Source organism: Caenorhabditis elegans, chromosome II, assembly GCF_000002985.6.
Source record: "Caenorhabditis elegans chromosome II".
Lineage (NCBI taxonomy): Eukaryota > Metazoa > Nematoda > Chromadorea > Rhabditida > Rhabditidae > Caenorhabditis > Caenorhabditis elegans.
Genome location: NC_003280.10, coordinates 10,320,953 through 10,338,603, shown reverse-complemented (window position 1 = coordinate 10,338,603; position 17,651 = coordinate 10,320,953). Strand labels below are relative to the sequence as shown.

The 17,651-nt window shown below is 37.6% G+C and overlaps 2 protein-coding genes and 2 non-coding genes across 10 annotated transcripts; 2 read left to right on the top strand and 2 right to left on the bottom strand.

Annotated features, from left to right (window-relative positions):
* Nucleotides 1–2,796: 2,796 nt before the first annotated feature.
* appg-1 lies at nucleotides 2,797–12,563 on the bottom strand (the record flags this gene model as incomplete). Of its 7 annotated transcripts, none has more annotated exons than NM_001267316.2 (10): nucleotides 2,797–3,212; nucleotides 3,337–3,459; nucleotides 3,506–4,304; nucleotides 4,902–5,033; nucleotides 5,187–5,288; nucleotides 7,059–7,888; nucleotides 8,284–8,467; nucleotides 8,519–8,668; nucleotides 8,713–8,856; nucleotides 12,242–12,563. In NM_001267316.2, 10 exons carry the CDS (start codon nucleotides 12,308–12,310, stop codon nucleotides 3,016–3,018), a joined length of 2,730 nt encoding a protein of 909 aa, NP_001254245.1. The 7 variants fall into 7 exon arrangements, with proteins under 7 accessions (NP_001254245.1, NP_001254244.1, NP_001391115.1 ...); NM_001404233.1 differs by having other exon boundaries at nucleotides 2,809–3,212; nucleotides 7,653–7,888; nucleotides 12,242–12,310; NM_001404232.1 differs by having other exon boundaries at nucleotides 3,016–3,212; nucleotides 7,476–7,888; nucleotides 12,242–12,310.
* On the top strand, nucleotides 8,876–8,960 carry M02G9.5. Its single transcript, NR_051593.1, has one exon. It is a non-coding gene; the product is annotated as an Unclassified non-coding RNA M02G9.5 (non-coding RNA).
* A 1,190-nt stretch (nucleotides 12,564–13,753) lies between the features above and the next one.
* Nucleotides 13,754–17,144, bottom strand: idpp-4 (Intrinsically Disordered Protein, expressed in Pharynx). Its single transcript, NM_063821.6, has 9 exons — nucleotides 17,062–17,144; nucleotides 16,467–16,631; nucleotides 16,041–16,367; nucleotides 15,841–15,992; nucleotides 15,535–15,613; nucleotides 15,353–15,460; nucleotides 15,179–15,278; nucleotides 15,061–15,125; nucleotides 13,754–14,060 (listed from the first exon to the last, which is right to left on the bottom strand). Exons 1-9 carry the CDS (start codon nucleotides 17,110–17,112, stop codon nucleotides 13,911–13,913), a joined length of 1,197 nt encoding a protein of 398 aa, NP_496222.3. The 5' UTR covers nucleotides 17,113–17,144; the 3' UTR covers nucleotides 13,754–13,910.
* Nucleotides 17,145–17,260: 116 nt separating this feature from the next.
* On the top strand, nucleotides 17,261–17,309 carry M02G9.6. The gene has a single exon (NR_051592.1). It is a non-coding gene; the product is annotated as an Unclassified non-coding RNA M02G9.6 (non-coding RNA).
* Nucleotides 17,310–17,651: the final 342 nt, after the last annotated feature.

The window sequence follows — 17,651 nt, the reverse complement described above, 5'->3', positions numbered from 1 at the left end:
AGGTAGGGCTGAAAATGTACTATTTCTGTAACTACTTGAAGCTTCTTGTACCTACTGGAATATTGTTAATATAATCTGAAAGAGCTTAAAATTTACTACAAAGTTTCTGAAAGACATTTCGAAAAAAGTTACATTGAAGAGATTTATGAATTTTCAAAAATTGGAAAATCCATCTTTTTGCCTATAAATGGTAGTTTTCATAAAATAAAAAAATACGCACTAAAAGGTAGGGCTGAAAATATACTATTTCTGTAACTACTTGAAGCTTCTTGTACCTACTGGAATATTGTTAATATAATCTGAAAGAGCTTAAAATTTACTACAAAGTTTCTGAAAGACATTTCGAAAACAGTTACTTTGAAGAGGTTTATGAATTTTCAAAGTTTGTAAAATCCATCTATTTTTGCCTATACATAGTAGTTTTCATTAATAATAAAATACGCACTAAAAGGTAGGGCTGAAAATGTACTATTTCTGTAACTACTTGAAGCTTCTTGTACCTACTGGAATATTGTTAATATAATCTGAAAGAGCTTAAAATTTACTACAAAGTTTCTGAAAGACATTTCGAAAAAAGTTACATTGAAGAGATTTATGAATTTTCAAAAATTGGAAAATCCATCTTTTTGCCTATAAATGGTAGTTTTCATAAAATAAAAAAATACGCACTAAAAGGTAGGGCTGAAAATATACTATTTCTGTAACTACTTGAAGCTTCTTGTACCTACTGGAATATTGTTAATATAATCTGAAAGAGCTTAAAATTTACTACAAAGTTTCTGAAAGACATTTCGAAAACAGTTACTTTGAAGAGGTTTATGAATTTTCAAAGTTTGTAAAATCCATCTATTTTTGCCTATACATAGTAGTTTTCATTAATAATAAAATACGCACTAAAAGGTAGGGCTGAAAATGTACTATTTCTGTAACTACTTGAAGCTTCTTGTACCTACTGGAATATTGTTAATATAATCTGAAAGAGCTTAAAATTTACTACAAAGTTTCTGAAAGACATTTCGAAAAAAGTTACATTGAAGAGATTTATGAATTTTCAAAAATTGGAAAATCCATCTTTTTGCCTATAAATGGTAGTTTTCATAAAATAAAAAAATACGCACTAAAAGGTAGGGCTGAAAATATACTATTTCTGTAACTACTTGAAGCTTCTTGTACCTACTGGAATATTGTTAATATAATCTGAAAGAGCTTAAAATTTACTACAAAGTTTCTGAAAGACATTTCGAAAAAAGTTACATTGAAGAGATTTATGAATTTTCAAAAATTGGAAAATCCATCTTTTTGCCTATAAATGGTAGTTTTCATAAAATAATAAAATACGCACTAAAAGGTAGGGCTGAAAATATACTATTTCTGTAACTACTTGAAGCTTCTTGTACCTACTGGAATATTGTTAATATAATCTGAAAGAGCTTAAAATTTACTACAAAGTTTCTGAAAGACATTTCGAAAACAGTTACTTTGAAGAGGTTTATGAATTTTCAAAGTTTGTAAAATCCATCTATTTTTGCCTATACATAGTAGTTTTCATTAATAATAAAATACGCACTAAAAGGTAGGGCTGAAAATGTACTATTTCTGTAACTACTTGAAGCTTCTTGTACCTACTGGAATATTGTTAATATAATCTGAAAGAGCTTAAAATTTACTACAAAGTTTCTGAAAGACATTTCGAAAAAAGTTACATTGAAGAGATTTATGAATTTTCAAAAATTGGAAAATCCATCTTTTTGCCTATAAATGGTAGTTTTCATAAAATAAAAAAATACGCACTAAAAGGTAGGGCTGAAAATATACTATTTCTGTAACTACTTGAAGCTTCTTGTACCTACTGGAATATTGTTAATATAATCTGAAAGAGCTTAAAATTTACTACAAAGTTTCTGAAAGACATTTCGAAAACAGTTACTTTGAAGAGGTTTATGAATTTTCAAAGTTTGTAAAATCCATCTATTTTTGCCTATACATAGTAGTTTTCATTAATAATAAAATACGCACTAAAAGGTAGGGCTGAAAATGTACTATTTCTGTAACTACTTGAAGCTTCTTGTACCTACTGGAATATTGTTAATATAATCTGAAAGAGCTTAAAATTTACTACAAAGTTTCTGAAAGACATTTCGAAAAAAGTTACATTGAAGAGATTTATGTCAGTCATATTTTTAGGTGAATGGTTAGAGTCATATTTTTAGGTGAATGGTTAGAGTCATATTTTAAGGTGAATGGTTAGAGTCATATTTTTGAGTGAATGGTTAGAGTCATATTTTAAGGTGAATGGTTAGAGTCATATTTTTAGGTGAATGGTTAGAGTCATATTTTAAGGTGAATGGTTAGAGTCATAATTTTAGGTGAATGGTTAGAGTCATATTTTTAGGTGAATGGTTAGAGTCATATTTTAAGGTGAATGGTTAGAGTCATATTTTTAGGTGAATGGTTAGAGTCATATTTTTAGGTGAATGGTTAGAGTCATATTTTAAGGTGAATGGTTAGAGTCATATTTTAAGGTGAATGGTTAGAGTCATATTTTAAGGTGAATGGTTAGAGTCATATTTTGTTTCACCTAAAAATATCCAAAAACACTATGTGCGCATCGCATTTTAACTGTGAATGTAGTTTTAATTTCGTTACTATAGAATTTTCATCGATTTTTCCTTGTTTTTCTCGAATTGTTAAAATTTAAGTGTATTTTTGCTATTTTTTTAATCATAATACGTTTTTTTTAAGAATTTGGTTTTTTTCTTTCTGTATCTTGTTATCTCCTACTGTCTAACTCAAAACATTAAGAACAATTTTATCAAAGTCTTGAAATAAAAAAAATACAAATAAATTAATTGTGACAACGCGTGCCAGACCCACATAGGTCTGGAAGTCAAAGATTGAGCAGAGAGTTGGGGGAATTTTGGTCCGAACGTTTCAGGTGGGCTGGCTGAATATAAATTAAATAATAGTCAAAGGCTAACAAATAAAAAACTGCCAAAAATTGAATAAATCGATCAATTAATGCTCGCCACGTTTCACTCGTTTCTTATGACACAATGAGCTGCACGATTGTGCACACGCAGGACCACATTGACGAGAATTTTGTCCCGAGAATACACATTGTCCCTTACAAACTGTTTGGCAAGCATCCTCGCAAGAGACCACTGGACATTGAGCTTCACATGCTGAAGCACAAGCTGGAGCACATGTTGGAGCTGAAATTGCCGAAAAATTATAGTTTGAACACTATTCCTGCTATGTCTCGAACGTTTCGAGATCGGTTTTTTTTTTGTTTTTTGGAGCTGAAAAAAAACCAAAAAAAAAGAGAGCCCCACTGACCTTGATGATAACACTGTTGAGTACATTGCTGATCACATGGAAGGTTACAATTGTAGTTGACAGTTAGTGGAACCGCTGGAGTTGGTGCTGTACCGCAAAGTTGTTGGCATGAAGCGTCACAACCTGAATTCACAATTATGCATCGGTATCCTGTGACAGTTCAACTAACCCTGGATGCATTGTGGCGAGTTGCTCTTACACAGACCCTGACAGTCGCTGATGCATTTTGGAGCACACAATTGTGTAGAAGCAACTGGAGCTGTAGCCACTGGAACCACTGGAATTGTTTGCATGACTGGAGCAGAAGTACCCAATGGAGCACATGATTGCTGGCAGATTGACTGGCAGGCAGGTTGACATGTGGCTGCTTGAACATTCAGAGTAGTCGACTGACATTCTTGAACACAGCTTTGTTCGCACATTGGTTGACAGGCATCAGAAGCTTGAAGGACTGAAGAAGCAGTTGCAAGATTGATTTGAATTCTGACTGGTTGAGCTTGTTGAGCAATGCAAACTGGTTCACAAGCTGGCTGACACTGTGGCTGACAGGATGGTGCTGGAGCAGCTTGGACAGCTGGAGTCTGAGTTGCACAAGCGGTTTGACACTGAGAATTGCACACAGAGCCACAATGTTCTTGAGGGAATTTCTCGACACATTGAGTATTACAGCTTTGCTCACAAACTGGAATACACTCTGGAACTGCAAAGTTAATGGTGATTTGAGGGCCAGAAGCTTGAGATGGAGCGGATGTGGCAACTGGGACCACTGGGACATAGGAGAGTGGAGCCTGAACTGTTTGATAGATTGGTTGTTGAACAAGTTGTGGAGCTGGCTGCTGAACTGTTGGCTGAGTTCTTGGGCACTCGGATGCACAAACTTCCACGCAAACGTTTTGACAGACACGAGCGTCTGGATTGTGTTGTTGACATCCCGTTTGACACGTTTGTTGGCATGGGCATTGTTGTTGCTGCAAAAATTAAACTTCGAAAAAACTTGTATAGAAATAAATTGATTTTTCCAATAGATGTGCTACTTTTTTTTGAGTTTTGAATCATAATATGTATTTTGAGTTTTGAATCATAATATGTATGTACTATGTAGGCTCAATTTTTCGATATTTTTAACTGTGTGCTCCGAAATGAATACTCCAAACAAGCTCCGCCCATATCTTGGCAACTGCATATCGGATCTATGTACTTTGTTCATTTCTAGTAATTTTGTAGGTCGACCAAATAATTGTTTATTTTCTGATTTCATATTTTAATGACCTTCCAGGTTTTTCTATTGAAACATGGTAGAGGTGTGAAAAGGCGAGTTGCTAAAACGTTGACTGAAATATCTTTAAAAAAATCATAGTTTGATACAGAGGAAAAAGTTTGTTGGGTAGTGACAGCAAAAACAATTCAAGGTATGACTCCCATACCTTAAACTGATCTTCATATCTCCATTTTAATTCCCTATAAATATTTCAAACAAAATTATGAACTTGAACCGACAGAAATTTTGTCCCTTTTTATCCAACTTCTAGAAGCGCTAAGTTGATTTCGAATCGCCGCCAACTTGCCTGAACGCATTGTGAAGTGCATTGTGGTTGACAAAGCTGTGGGCAACTGGCAAGTTGCTGTTGTTGTTGTGGTGCAGGAGCTGGGGGTGCTTGTGTCGTCGTCACGACGAATTGCGGTTGTTGAGACGGAGTCTGAACGTGACTATGAACAGAAGAAAGTGTTTATTTTTCAAGTTGAAAACATGAATTTCTCAGGCTCAAGCTAACAAAGCAGGAAGCATTAACAAAAAGTTCAAATGTGCAAAACCTAGTAAAGCTAAAAAACTGAAAAAAAAACTTAAAAACCTTGATCGTGGCGATGATGCACTTTGGATCGCACGCTGGCTGACACTGCTCCACACATCCAACTTGCTGTCCAGTTACCGTAATCTTGATAATTGGTGGCTTCTGAAGGCATGAAGGTTGACAAGCTGGTTGACATGAGAGTGGACATTGCAAAGTGGCAACACACTGGTTGGAGCATTCTGGCATGCAAGCTTTCGGGCATGATGCTCCAGGTGAAGCTGTTGGTGAGCGAAGACTGTAGCGGTGCTGTGAAATACAATATGGATCACATTGTGGCATGCATTGTGGGACACATTCTTCCTCTATTGGGTCGTTTTTTGGAAGAACGTCAACAAAAGGGGTGTTATCGTCGATGACGTCATTAGTCTCCGATGGTTGTGGTGTTGCAAGAGAGGAAGATTGAATATGGTTAGATAAGGATTTAGGAACTGAACCGTAGGTGGAGAAAAGGCGTGTAAGTGGTATGGTTCGTGAAGCTTGTTTAGCTGGTGGTGGTGCAGGTGAAATCTGTGTAGGTGGTGACTTGAATTTTACTATCGGAGCCTGAGACCCCTGAACTCCCGGAGCCGACTTCAGATTAACAGTCAAATAGTTAACTGGGGTTGATGGGTTCAAATTTTTAGGAACCCCACCAACTTGAACCATTTGCATTTGAAACTTTGGTTGTGAACCCAAACCCGGAACCGGAGATGCTGTATTATAAAGGCTTCCAGGCATAGTCAGGGGTGTTTTTGGAACGGACCATGGTTGATATGCACCAGATACTGGTTGACTTGGAGAGTTATATGCTGCGTGAGAAGCATGAAGAGCCTTGGCTTGGTTTTGAGCTTGATGTTGAGCAAGTGTGAAGGATTGGGTTGGTTGGGAAGCTTGTGCGAATTGGAGGGTAGGGGTGCTCGGTGCTCCAGTGACTTTGTATTGTAAATGAATGGTTTGAGCTTGAGGGTGAGGCTGTGCATTTTGGTAAGTTTGGTGGGCTTGTTGGGAAGGTTGAGTGGGCTGAACATAGGATTGTTGAGCAGATGATGGCTGAACATAGGTCGTAGCTGATGGTTTTGCTGGTTGTGATTGGGAAGCAGGTTGAACATATGCTTGCGGGCGAGTTTGGAGGTAACCTTGAGGATTTTGAGTGGAAGCTTGAAGATAGAGTGGTTGATTAGTAGCCTGATCCCTCAACCTTCCCCAATCAACAGGCATCTCTTCGGGAATTTGCTCAACTACCACCCTCGGTGATAAGGTAGGTAATGTCTTATCGCCAAAATATGGTAATACGCAATCCAAAAGACACGCTGGCATACATGCCGAAACGCATCTGGACTGTGAAGCAAGAGCAGTTGGGTTGTAATGCTGTGGTGTTGATGGATTGCTTCGAAGGTATTGATACGCACATTTTGGATCACATGCTGGTCGACAAGCTTCCGGGCATGAGAGATAGAGAAGAACTTGCATTGCAACAATACAATTTTGATTGCAAGTCGGTTGACAGGCTGGCAAGCACTGATCCCGCTGTGGTTGAGTGGGTGGTAGTGTTGGCTGGGACGGTGGTAAGGTTGGATAGGTTATGGTGCTAGTGCTAGGAGGGCTAGGAGTGCTGGGAGTGGATGGAGTGCTTGGCTGGTCGTATTGTGGGTAGTCGTATGGCTCTACAGTGGTATAGTCAATTGGCTCAGGGGTAGTATAATCTGGCTCTGGCTCCGGTTCTGGCTCCGGCTCAGGTTCAGTTTCAAGTTCTACTGATTCGGTAGTAGTCTCTACCTCTGGTTCTATAGTTGTTAGTTCTTCGTCTTCATACTCTGGCTCAGTTGTGCTAGGAAAGGGTGCGGTGCTAGTGGTGTCAAGTGGATAATCAGGCACAGGCTCATCAGTGGATACCTGAGGAGATTGGGTAGTGGTAGTTGTAGTAGTGGTAGTAGTCTCCTGGATACATTGTGGTTCACACGCCGGTTGACATTGGGGAATACATTGAGGAAGCTGTGTGACCACCTGTGGTTGAATATGCTGTTCCAAGCATGATTGCAGACATTGAGGTTGACATGGTGGGATACACTGATTCACTACGGGGACCGGGGCTTGAGTGGTAAGGGGCACTGGATTGGTACATGATGGTTGGCAAGCTGGCATACAGCTAGGCACACATTGTTTTTGAATAATCTGTATTTGAACGGGGGCTGGGGCTGGAGCTGGGGCAAGAGTTTGGATATATGGGGTTTGGGTGGTTGTTGTAGTGGTAGTGGCAGTACAGGACGGTAGGCATTGGGGCATACACGTTGGAGTGCACAACGCCCTCACCTCAACTGGTGTCGGATTGGTGCTCTGTGGTGCGGTGGCGGCTCCAATGCTATCACATGATAGTTGACAAGCAGTGGAGCATGATGGTGCACAGACTGATGGTTGAGAGGCAGTACACGTGGAAAGGCAGCGATTCTCGCAACGCGATTGACAAGTCTGGGGAATCGTGATCTGCACCTGTTGGGGTTGAATTTGTTGCACTTGGGCTTGAACTGGACGTGTTGAGCATTTGTCCGAGCACTCGGTGTTGCAGGAGTTGGAGCAGGAAGCTGCAGGGTTTCCTTGGGAAATACATTGAGAATGGCACGATTGAGTGCATTTTGGAGCACAGTTAGAGTCGAAGTAAGCATCGTTGATGTTAAGAGTTATTTTGATCGTTGGTGCGTTGGTTGAGGTAGAAGATGTCGTGGGCACTGAAAAATAAATTTATTTTATGAATAAGACAAGTAAACTATAAATTTTAAAAATATTGGTAATTATAATTTTAGCTTTCGGCTTCATGTATTACCGTACTAACTCAGCGCTCTTTAAATAGGAATTAATGCTCACATATTGAAAGTAATACTAAATAATAATTTTTTTTTTTTTGTTTAAAAACCATATGGAATTTATCTCTTTCAGAATACATGCAGTTCAATTTAATTATTTAACTTGTAGTCAATTGGTTTAAAATATTTGAAAATACCATTTTCAAGCAACCAAGTTTTTTGAATTAACCTTTTCAAAAGCCGATCAAAATTTTTTTGACATAAAGTGAATAGATGTTATTCAAATTTCCATTCTCAATTTTTGTTTTTCAAAAACATACATTGTTCGTTGGTAGCGCATCCGAATTGGCAGGATTGTCTACAAGTTTGTTGGCACACTGCAGGTGGAGAGTTTTGTGAGACACATGCTCCTTGGCACACGTTCTGGCACACATTCTGACAGGAGTCGTCTACTGTTGGAGCAGCGGCAATTGGAACAAGTGGTTGAGGATTTGGTGGGGATACCTGAAACACAGAAATAGTTTATAATCAGTTTGAAATCGATACAGAGTATACCTGAATATGCGACATAGCCTGTTGAGCTGCTGACGCACAAGTCTTATCGCAAGTGCTCTCACAGGTTGTGGAACATGCAAATGTGTTTCCAGTGCTTTTGGAGCAAGATGGAATACATGCTCGAACACATGTAGCGGAGCAGTCAGAGTTCTGAAATAAACTGCTTAGCATATTTCTAAAACTCTGAAACTTACGATTTCTGCTCTCGGGCATTGTGGTTGGCAAATTGGCGCCTGTTGGCACGAGCATGCCGGCAAGGAGATTTGCGCGAAGAAGACTGGTTGTTGCTGGCAGTTACAGAAGTTTGAGCATCCACATTGACGCTTTAAACGGCGACTCTGGAAATGGACAGGATAATTACTGGAAACTAAATATGTCACGTAGACACATGTCTATTGGGAGGAAAGCGTATATAAAACAGTTTAGTCTATCAACTCTAATTTTAAAATGTGTTTTCCCATTTTCGAGTTATTAAAACGTTTTTTATTTTTCAAATCTACAAACAATACACAATTTTTCTTTGTTTTATCGGGCGCGGAAGGCATATTCCGAGTCTAGACGAGAGTGTCCACATACACAAAAACGATAGATTTATGTGTTGTTTCGTGAGAAAAACCACTCGAAATATGTTAGTTCTGCTCAACAACAACCCTTGTATTATGAATTCGGAGAGATTTTTAGAGAGCCAATATCGGGAAGGGAAATGAGATCAAAAGATCGATTAGTGGATTTTAAAAGTTTTGGACAATTTTTGCATCGTTTCTAATCCGAAAAGGCTGTAATTAAGATTTATGACGGGACACTTTAGGGTTACTGTAGTAGTACGGTATGAATGCTGTAGCAGTACTGTTGCAAAATTTATCTTGAATGCTACTGGTGCTACTGTAACATTGTGGCTGGGTACGGTAGGGGTACGGTAACAGTGTAAACAGTTGTACTACTGTGTAAAAAGACACATTTTCCCAACAAATGCCAATTTAAAGTATGTCAAGTCATAGAAATTCTAACTTAAAGTTGAGTTGGTTGATGATTAATTAACAAATAGAACATCAATTTATACTGTTACCGTGACCCTCCCTGTTGGGTATCAACGTGTATTGACCCACGACGTGGCTAAGAAGATCGTGCAACGTGAACTCTATGAACTAACTTATTTATTCCTTAGTTTAGTAATGTAATAAACTACTCGTCTTCTCTCCTCGTCTCGCCTTCGAATACACAACACTCCCGTACTGTAATCCGTACTGTAATGTAGAGTAATCCAAACGAACAATAGTTTTCAAATAGATAAAAATTTTAGGAACTTCTTGTACAGAGAAATCAAAAAGAGTTGAATTTTGCTTTTCAATTTTGAAGTAATTTCCAAAATGTGAGGTTACCATTTTATTTTTTATCTAGTTCCATTTGCTCAAAGGAGACCGTTAATTTTCCCTCCAACCAAATACGGAAATCGCTGATTTTATTATTACGTAGTGCAACAAAACTCTTGAAAAGGTGACAATTGATAAGTGGGCCCCCTTATCACCTTTCCTTATCCCACACACACACATACACACACACATTTCCTTGGCGATATCATTCTCGAATATCGGATATCCGATTTCCCGGTTGGTCATTCATCTATTGACTCTTTTAAGACGACGCCCCCGGTAATCAAACATTAGGACTTGGTGGGGCGAACTATTGCGTGTGTGTGGGTCTGAGGCGGTTTCGGCAATATACCTGGAGATTTTGTGGATTTTCAGATAAAAAAGTTTACGGGAGGTAAGATACATAATCAAGATTTGGCAGCATGAAAAAATGTTCAGTTCAAATTTTTTCAAAGTTTGGAAATTCTTTAGCCTTCCCGGTGAACTCGGGATTTTGGATCAACTTTCTGCAAACAATTAGGCAATTTCTAAAGATATGATCGAATAAGTTGCTGGAGGTAAGTTCCTGGAAAAGATTCTCATCAGGAAAATGTCAGAAAATTGCAAAAAGCTTGACAGAAAGTTACGCTATTTCGAGGAAGCTGCGGGGTTTTTACTGAATTTTAATTGAGAATGTACCAGAGCCAAGAGACTATGTGTGAACAATAAATATTTGGATCCAATAAAAATTGAAGCATAAGCTATAGTTAAAAAAAACTAATTTTTTATTGATGTCTAGTAATTTTAGTAATCCAAAAATGGAAGGATCTTCCGGTTTTCGAATTACGGTTTCTCGCAACAATATCGGTTTCAAAACAGATGTTTCCTGTTTCCGCTTTTTCCATTTTTGTGCATCCCTTTGTTAATTCACCATCCCATGAAGAAGAAGAAGAAGAAACATTCTAAATTTTCAAATGTTTTCTCCTTCTCACCCAATTTCCATTTCACCAGACATTTTGTGTGTATGACGGGGTCATGATGTTAAAGAATTGGGAGAAAAACCGAATCTTTTTCTCTCTCTGGCGAATGGGTGTTTACTTTCTGTTTTCATTGTGTTCACCTTTGCCTGACAATAGAAACAAACTCTCGCGCAACACAGAGACCTTGGAGCCAGTGGAAATGGACGAGACGCCGACTAAATTGAAATAGAAACCTTCGTTTGACTGTCTTGGAATGAGCAGGCTTTTTGGGAAGAAAACTCGATTTGGAATAAAAAGAAGAGGAATCGGGTCAAAGAATCGGGGCGGAGTTTTGTCAAAATTCTTTAGACTTTGGCCCATGTGAATCAAAATGTTTCGAAATAAAGTTGGGTTAATGCATGATTTAATGGTGAGTTTGTCTAGAGCAATATTTAGTAGCATTTTTACCAGACACTCAATGTAGGCATTAAACTCGACTTGAAAGTGACCTACTACATTCATACCATGCTTTTTGCAGTCGACTACAAAAATACTGTAGGCGCACAGGTAGGCATCAATGTCACAGAGCCGGTATACTAACATGACTCGTTTTTCCAAGATTGTCTCCTTGTAGTTTTGAAATAATGGATTATGGTAAAACTGAACCGTCAAAACCAAATTGGAACCATTCTCAAATTGAATTTTTTTACAAGTTTTTTATTTTTCCTACAATTAGAATAAAATTGCTCCCAAAAGGTCAAAACAATTTTAATTTATTTTTTGATTAATCTGTTAGAGAGAAAGTCTGCAATTGTTAGAATTCACTAGCTGCAAAATTAAAAAAAAATGTTGCGTCATCAAATTCTAGTTTCAAACCCATCAATTGTTCCCACAACATAAAATATTGTAGGGATAGACTAATTGAAGTTTTGTAATCTTCAAAAATGTACTTTCAATAGAATTATTTTTTCGAAAAAATAGAAATCCATAGAAAATGATTTTCAGAAATTGCAGAGAACTAATTTTTTCTAATACTGATAAAAACGGTATTTTCACAAAATTTAAAACTTGCAACAAAGACTCTTAAAGAAACACAATCTAGTTTACAAATTATGTTACAGACATTGAAGGCTTGTTACCTAATGTTCGATACAGTTAATACCAAAGTTCACACCCAAAATAAAGATTTACCAAACCAAAGTAAGCTAATAAGAGATGGTTCGTATAAAATAAGTTATAAAACTCTTTAATTTTGTGAGAAGACAAATATCTGACTAATTAACAGTGGTTGACCGCAAAAGTTTCAAAAGGATTTTAATTAGTCCAGTTTACCGAGCAGGTCAAGTTACGAGCAAACAATTCAAAAGCAAATAAAGTCAAAGTAACTACCAACAAAAAACCAAAAATAAACTCACCGCAGCAGTAGAAAGTGCCAAAAGAAGGCAGAATAAGAATAGTAGCCGAAGAGAATTCGAGCGTCCCATCGGGAAGATTTTATGATTGATTCCTAATTCTCAGATCCAGGAGGGATTGGATTACTGTATATGAATTTAAGTGATGAACAATATGAATAAGAGTACGGATACAAGATTATTAACAGACAGAAATGGTATATAATAAGTCTTCACACACACACACACAAATCCTTCAAAATCTATTTCTCACTCTGCTTCTCTCTTACTGCTTGAAGAGCTCTCCGGAGGGGGCGATAGGAGGGCGGTAAAAGCTTCGCGGAATGCGCGCTCAGAGGCGGAGCATTTCCGCGCGGCAAAAAGGACAGCCTGACGCGTTGGTGCTCCTGCTGGACGAGAGAGCCCCCATGGCTTCCCAAGGCAATTTTTGAATCCTGTTTGTTTGTATTTCGCCATGTACAAATTGTCAATGTATGTTCGTTGTTGGCCGCTTGAATCGACTGGAGAGCTACCCGAACTTTTTGCGGGGAAGGAAATCGGCACTAATTTGGAGAGTTCGGAAAGGACGGAAGGGGGTCATCCTCTTGTCTGTTCCACCGATGTTTGTTTTTTAGAATGGGGGCATGCTTGAGAAGAAAGGACATTGTGTGATTAAGCTGGTGATTAGGATGATTATTGATGAGCATACATTGATGATTGTAGTGGCAGGAAAAAGCAAAGGGGTGAACCAAATTGGGATTGTTTCGATGAAGATAGTGACGGAGGTTTCAATTTGATACAAATTTAAACGGAAATTATAAGTTTTTTCGTTGTCGTTGAACTAGAAATGCTGAGATATTGTGTTCTGTACTAATTTAGAACTTACAGAATATAAGTACTGATTTAAAAATACAGACTAGTAAAGTAGTTTAAATATTCCATTTTGGTTGGAATAGGAGGCCGTTTATAAATGTATCTTTTTGTTTATTTTGCCAGTTTTATTGATTTGCTAAGATTTGAAGGAGTACCGAAAATTGGGACAATGCCCTATTAGACTTGAAGGTATCAAATGGCCTGAAATTCGCAATGAGACGTCTTGAAATTTTCCAATAACTTTTTTATGGCGGTTCACATTATTGAGGGAACATGCATATTTTCAGCTATCATTCCAAGTTTCCCAACTGTCTAGACTCTTCACGGAAAAACGTGCAATTGATTTTGCATTCAATCACCATATTTCAAATGTCTCGGCAACTTTTTTATTCAACTGAAATAAATAAAGATGTTTGAACAAACGGAGTCCTGATAGTGAGCTCAATAGAATTTTAGCTCTAACATATTTGGACCAACTTAATTTCAAGTGATAAATGTAATAATTTTCTTGTATGGGAACTTTCGAAATGATACATGTCAATTTGTATTCTGATTGTATTTTCTTTACACAATTAATTATTGTATCAAAGTACAAAAATATATATTGGGATTTTGGATGTTTTAAATTGGGATGGCCGACTTGGCGTTCATAAAAATAATGGCTTGTTGAATTCAATACGTTTTATTCGCTACATACATTGACTAACTCGTCAAATTGCAAATTACCATAAAATCTTAAATTACTCCCAAAAACATTAGAATACTGATGGTACATAAATAAATACAAAATAATCGAATCAATAAATAAATAATTGATTATTCACTGACGATGAGCAAAATCTTCAGTTCGTTGATTTTTCGTTTCTTTCATGCGACGACGCATTTTCGATTGGCATACTGGGTAACAAGTCGTTTGGCAAGCTGCCATACAGTTCGGATTGTTAGGAAGACATTGGTGCTCACATTGGACCTGAAAAATTAAGGTTGGATCAGGTTTCACAGAACTTTTTTAGGAGGTAAAAAATTGGGATCTACTAAGTTAAATAGACAACACTTTCAGGGATTGTAAGCCAATACAGTAAAATCTGAAAATCGGTAAAATTTATTAGTGGAAATCAATTCTCAGATGACTTTATTCTTTTGACCCTTAATCTTCAGCTTCTCACTTTACACTTTTTCGTGGATTTTATGACCTGAGAAGAGGCTCATTGTTTTTTCTACACCTCGCAACTTCAACACCTCTTCAAAAACTATTGTTTTGTGTTTTTTTTGTGTTTCTTGTGTTTCAACAAATGTCTCGAAACACACAACAGTTAAAACGGAAACAATAGAATTATGAGGAGAGAAGTAGTGTGGAACAACGAGTACCTATTGGGAGGCAGGGGGATATTTTTCCTTGTATTTGCACAATGTTCTTCGGTTTTACACACTCTTGCTGGCTGAGTTGATTTGAAAGAGAGTTTCCGAAATAGCTAACCGAGAACCTGTGAACAAGCTCTCACTTAGCTCGGGGAGAGGATACAAGGATTTCAGAGAATCTCAAGTGGGTGGTCACTTGGCGGGCAGACAGCAGCTGAGCTTTAGAAATAAAAAAGATACAGGGAGTTTAAATTGTTTATGTCTACACTCTACAATAGCTCGTGCCTAAAATGTACCAATCAGCAGATATTTCTGCCGAATTCATCAAGAATATTACTACAGTAGCCTATAATAAATAGTTTTCTAGCACTTTAGGTACTTGCTAGTAGGTTGTCTAGGCAAGCAAAAACAACTACGCCTACTGGTGTCGCCTTTGAAGTGGGCTTTGCAATAGCTGGGTTAAACTTGGATTAAACTTTGGACCAGTCTTAATCCAAGTCTTGCCCAAAATCTGCCCAAATCCAGCCAACTTCTGATTCAAGTGAATATTATTTATGCCAAACTTAAGCAAAAAGTGGGAGCCAAATCCACAGTTTTTTTTTAAATCTTACAAGGCACTCGTTCCTACAAATAGTTCCAAGAGTAATGACAGTTGGAGCGGCAGTTGTGGTGGGTGCTGAAATTATTATTTTTATGATTTTATGCAATTCAAAGATCTGCTCAACCCACGATCTGAAACTACAATCGAAACTGGTGCAATTGGAATGAGCACGGCTTGAGTTGGTTTCTCAGTTGTTTGAGGAACGGCTTGTGACAAAGCGATTTGCATCTGTAAAATTACTTTTTGATACTTCTGAACCTAATAATTTTAATATCTAATTCCCACAAGTCTTCCCAACGTACCTGAACAGTAAACATGCATTGTTGAGTGCAAGCTGGCATGCAAACAGAAACACACTGACCACCGCTCGATGACGTCGATTGAATTTGAGTGGTTGTGGCAACGGCGACCTGCAAACTTTGCTCTTTTTTATAAGCCGTGAAACATTTTTTTTGTTTCGGTATTTTTTTTGTTGTTCACTTACGGGCTTCACAATAGTACAAGTGTCTTCACATGCTGGCGCGCAATTCGATTGGCATTCGTTTCCCGGAACTCCAGATGAACTGAAATATTAAGGGGGTAGATGAGAAATTGGAAGAAAAGGTATGTGATACGATATCTCCTGATAATATGGCTGTAACACTAGTTTTCGATGGCTGGTTTTGTTTCATATTCTAGTTTTTATTTGAAAAACCAATAAATTCATGAAATTGTAGATTACTGTAACAAAATAAATAGCTCGATTTTTCCGGAAATTTATAGACATAATTCAAAAAAATTCAAAACTCACGCGCAAACGGACAAGCAAGCACTGCTACAACTTGTTCTGCATGTGGTCTCATCAGTTTTAGAATCAAACATTTGGGTGATCACTTTCAGAGTTGGACGCAACTTGGTGCACACAAAACTGCAGGCTGGCTGACATTCTGTTGGGCAAGTTATCTGAAAACGGATTGATAACTTTTAAGTTCCTAAATAAAACTGGTTAACCTGGATTTTCTGGCTCAAAATGACCGGTGCTGATGTGGAAGTCGTTGGCTTTGTCAGCATGGATCCAGCAGGAATAATAAATCGATATTCTTGAATGTTCGATGGAAGTGGAACCATTGCTGTTGTGGCAGGTGCTTGGGTCGTTGTTGGAGTAGTGCTGGTTCCTTGCTTGGCACATGTGAACTCACAAGCTTCACTACACACTGAGCTGCACTTCATGTTAAAGTTTAGTCGATTGCAGGATTCGAGGCAGGAACTTTCACATGTGGAGACACAGTTGTATGGCTTGAAGAGAGCTGGGAGGGATGGTCCAGTTATGATGTTTCTCTGCAATTTTCAATTTATACTGAACAGTCAAAAATATTTTATTAGAATAATCCAGTTTTAGTTTTTTTTCCGAAATTTGAATAAAAATCCAAAACTCACAACATTTCCCTCCGTACAGACACATTTTGGTGGTACCGGCGGCGAGCACGTGCAAATCATTTGACCTCCACCAATTTCTGGAGTTGGCATCACTTGACAACCACATTTTGGAGCCTCTCCGGGTGTACAGTCGCAGTTTTGGCGTTTTGTTCGTTGAGGAATTGCCTAGAAATGGTGGGTTTTCTGGGGGAGCAAAAGATGTTCTAGACTTTACTGGGTTTTTCAACAAAAAAATTTTAATTTTCTAATGACTCGAATTTAATTATTCATACATGTTTAATCTGATAATAGTTTTGTCAAATTTAAAGTAATAAATTATGTTTATTAGAAAAATTTAAAATTAATCAAACCTTTCTATTTTGGCAAAAATTGGTTCAAATTGCAGTAAAACATTTCCTAGCACAGGGTAAAATATAAGAACAGTACTGATAGAATGATACAAAATGTATCTGAAGATCAGAACGAAAATGACATGAAATTTTAAAATTTTGATTAATTTTTAGTGATGATCTCAGGTTGAGAGTTCAAGAATATGAGAATGTTCAGAATAATTTGAAAAAAGTTTAATCGACAAGAAAATTCAAATTTCAAGTACCTGTACACTAGCAATTACAAAAAATGCCACCAAAATCCACGAGCTCCTCATAACTAAGGCCGAGCCGACAAGAAAATGTGCCAAACTGTGCAAAGTATTGGCTCTTTTAAGCCTTTTTCCACGAGCGGCATCCGGTCGCCGGGGGACGTTTTTACCTCCCCAATGGTCGTCTTTCCCCTATCCCCCTTTTGCCCGAGAATGAACCTTGTTATCGCTTTGTTAATGAGCGATAATGCGCATGATAAACAATGGAACACCAGGCGGGCAATTTTTGAATAGAGAAGGGCAGAACACAATGAAGAAACATGTAAAAACTGAAGAACATGGATTATAGAGAAAGTGAAAATGAATGTTTGATTGCAGAATAGACTACATTCTTTGCAACTCGAACAAAGTTTGCGACTTCAGAAATGAGGGTGGAGCTGCGAAAAAAAAACTAGGGGTGTTAAAACCTGCTGCAGAAATTTTTTTCATTATCTACGTATCAGGAGCCATAGCAATGCTCCTTAAATTTTCATAATTTCTACAATTTTCAAAAGAACTTCGAATGTTTTCTGCATTTTTAGACTATGATCCAAATTCAAAAGTTT

Coding starts and splice junctions, on each gene's coding strand:
- idpp-4 (NM_063821.6), bottom strand. CDS start 17,112: ATGAGGAGCTCGTGGATTTTGGTGGCATTTTTTGTAATTGCTAGTGTA. Junction 16,632..17,061: donor TTGTAATTGCTAGTGTACAG/GTACTTGAAATT, acceptor CACCATTTCTAG/GCAATTCCTCAACGAACAAA. Junction 15,279..15,352: donor AATGCATGTTTACTGTTCAG/GTACGTTGGGAA, acceptor GTAATTTTACAG/ATGCAAATCGCTTTGTCACA.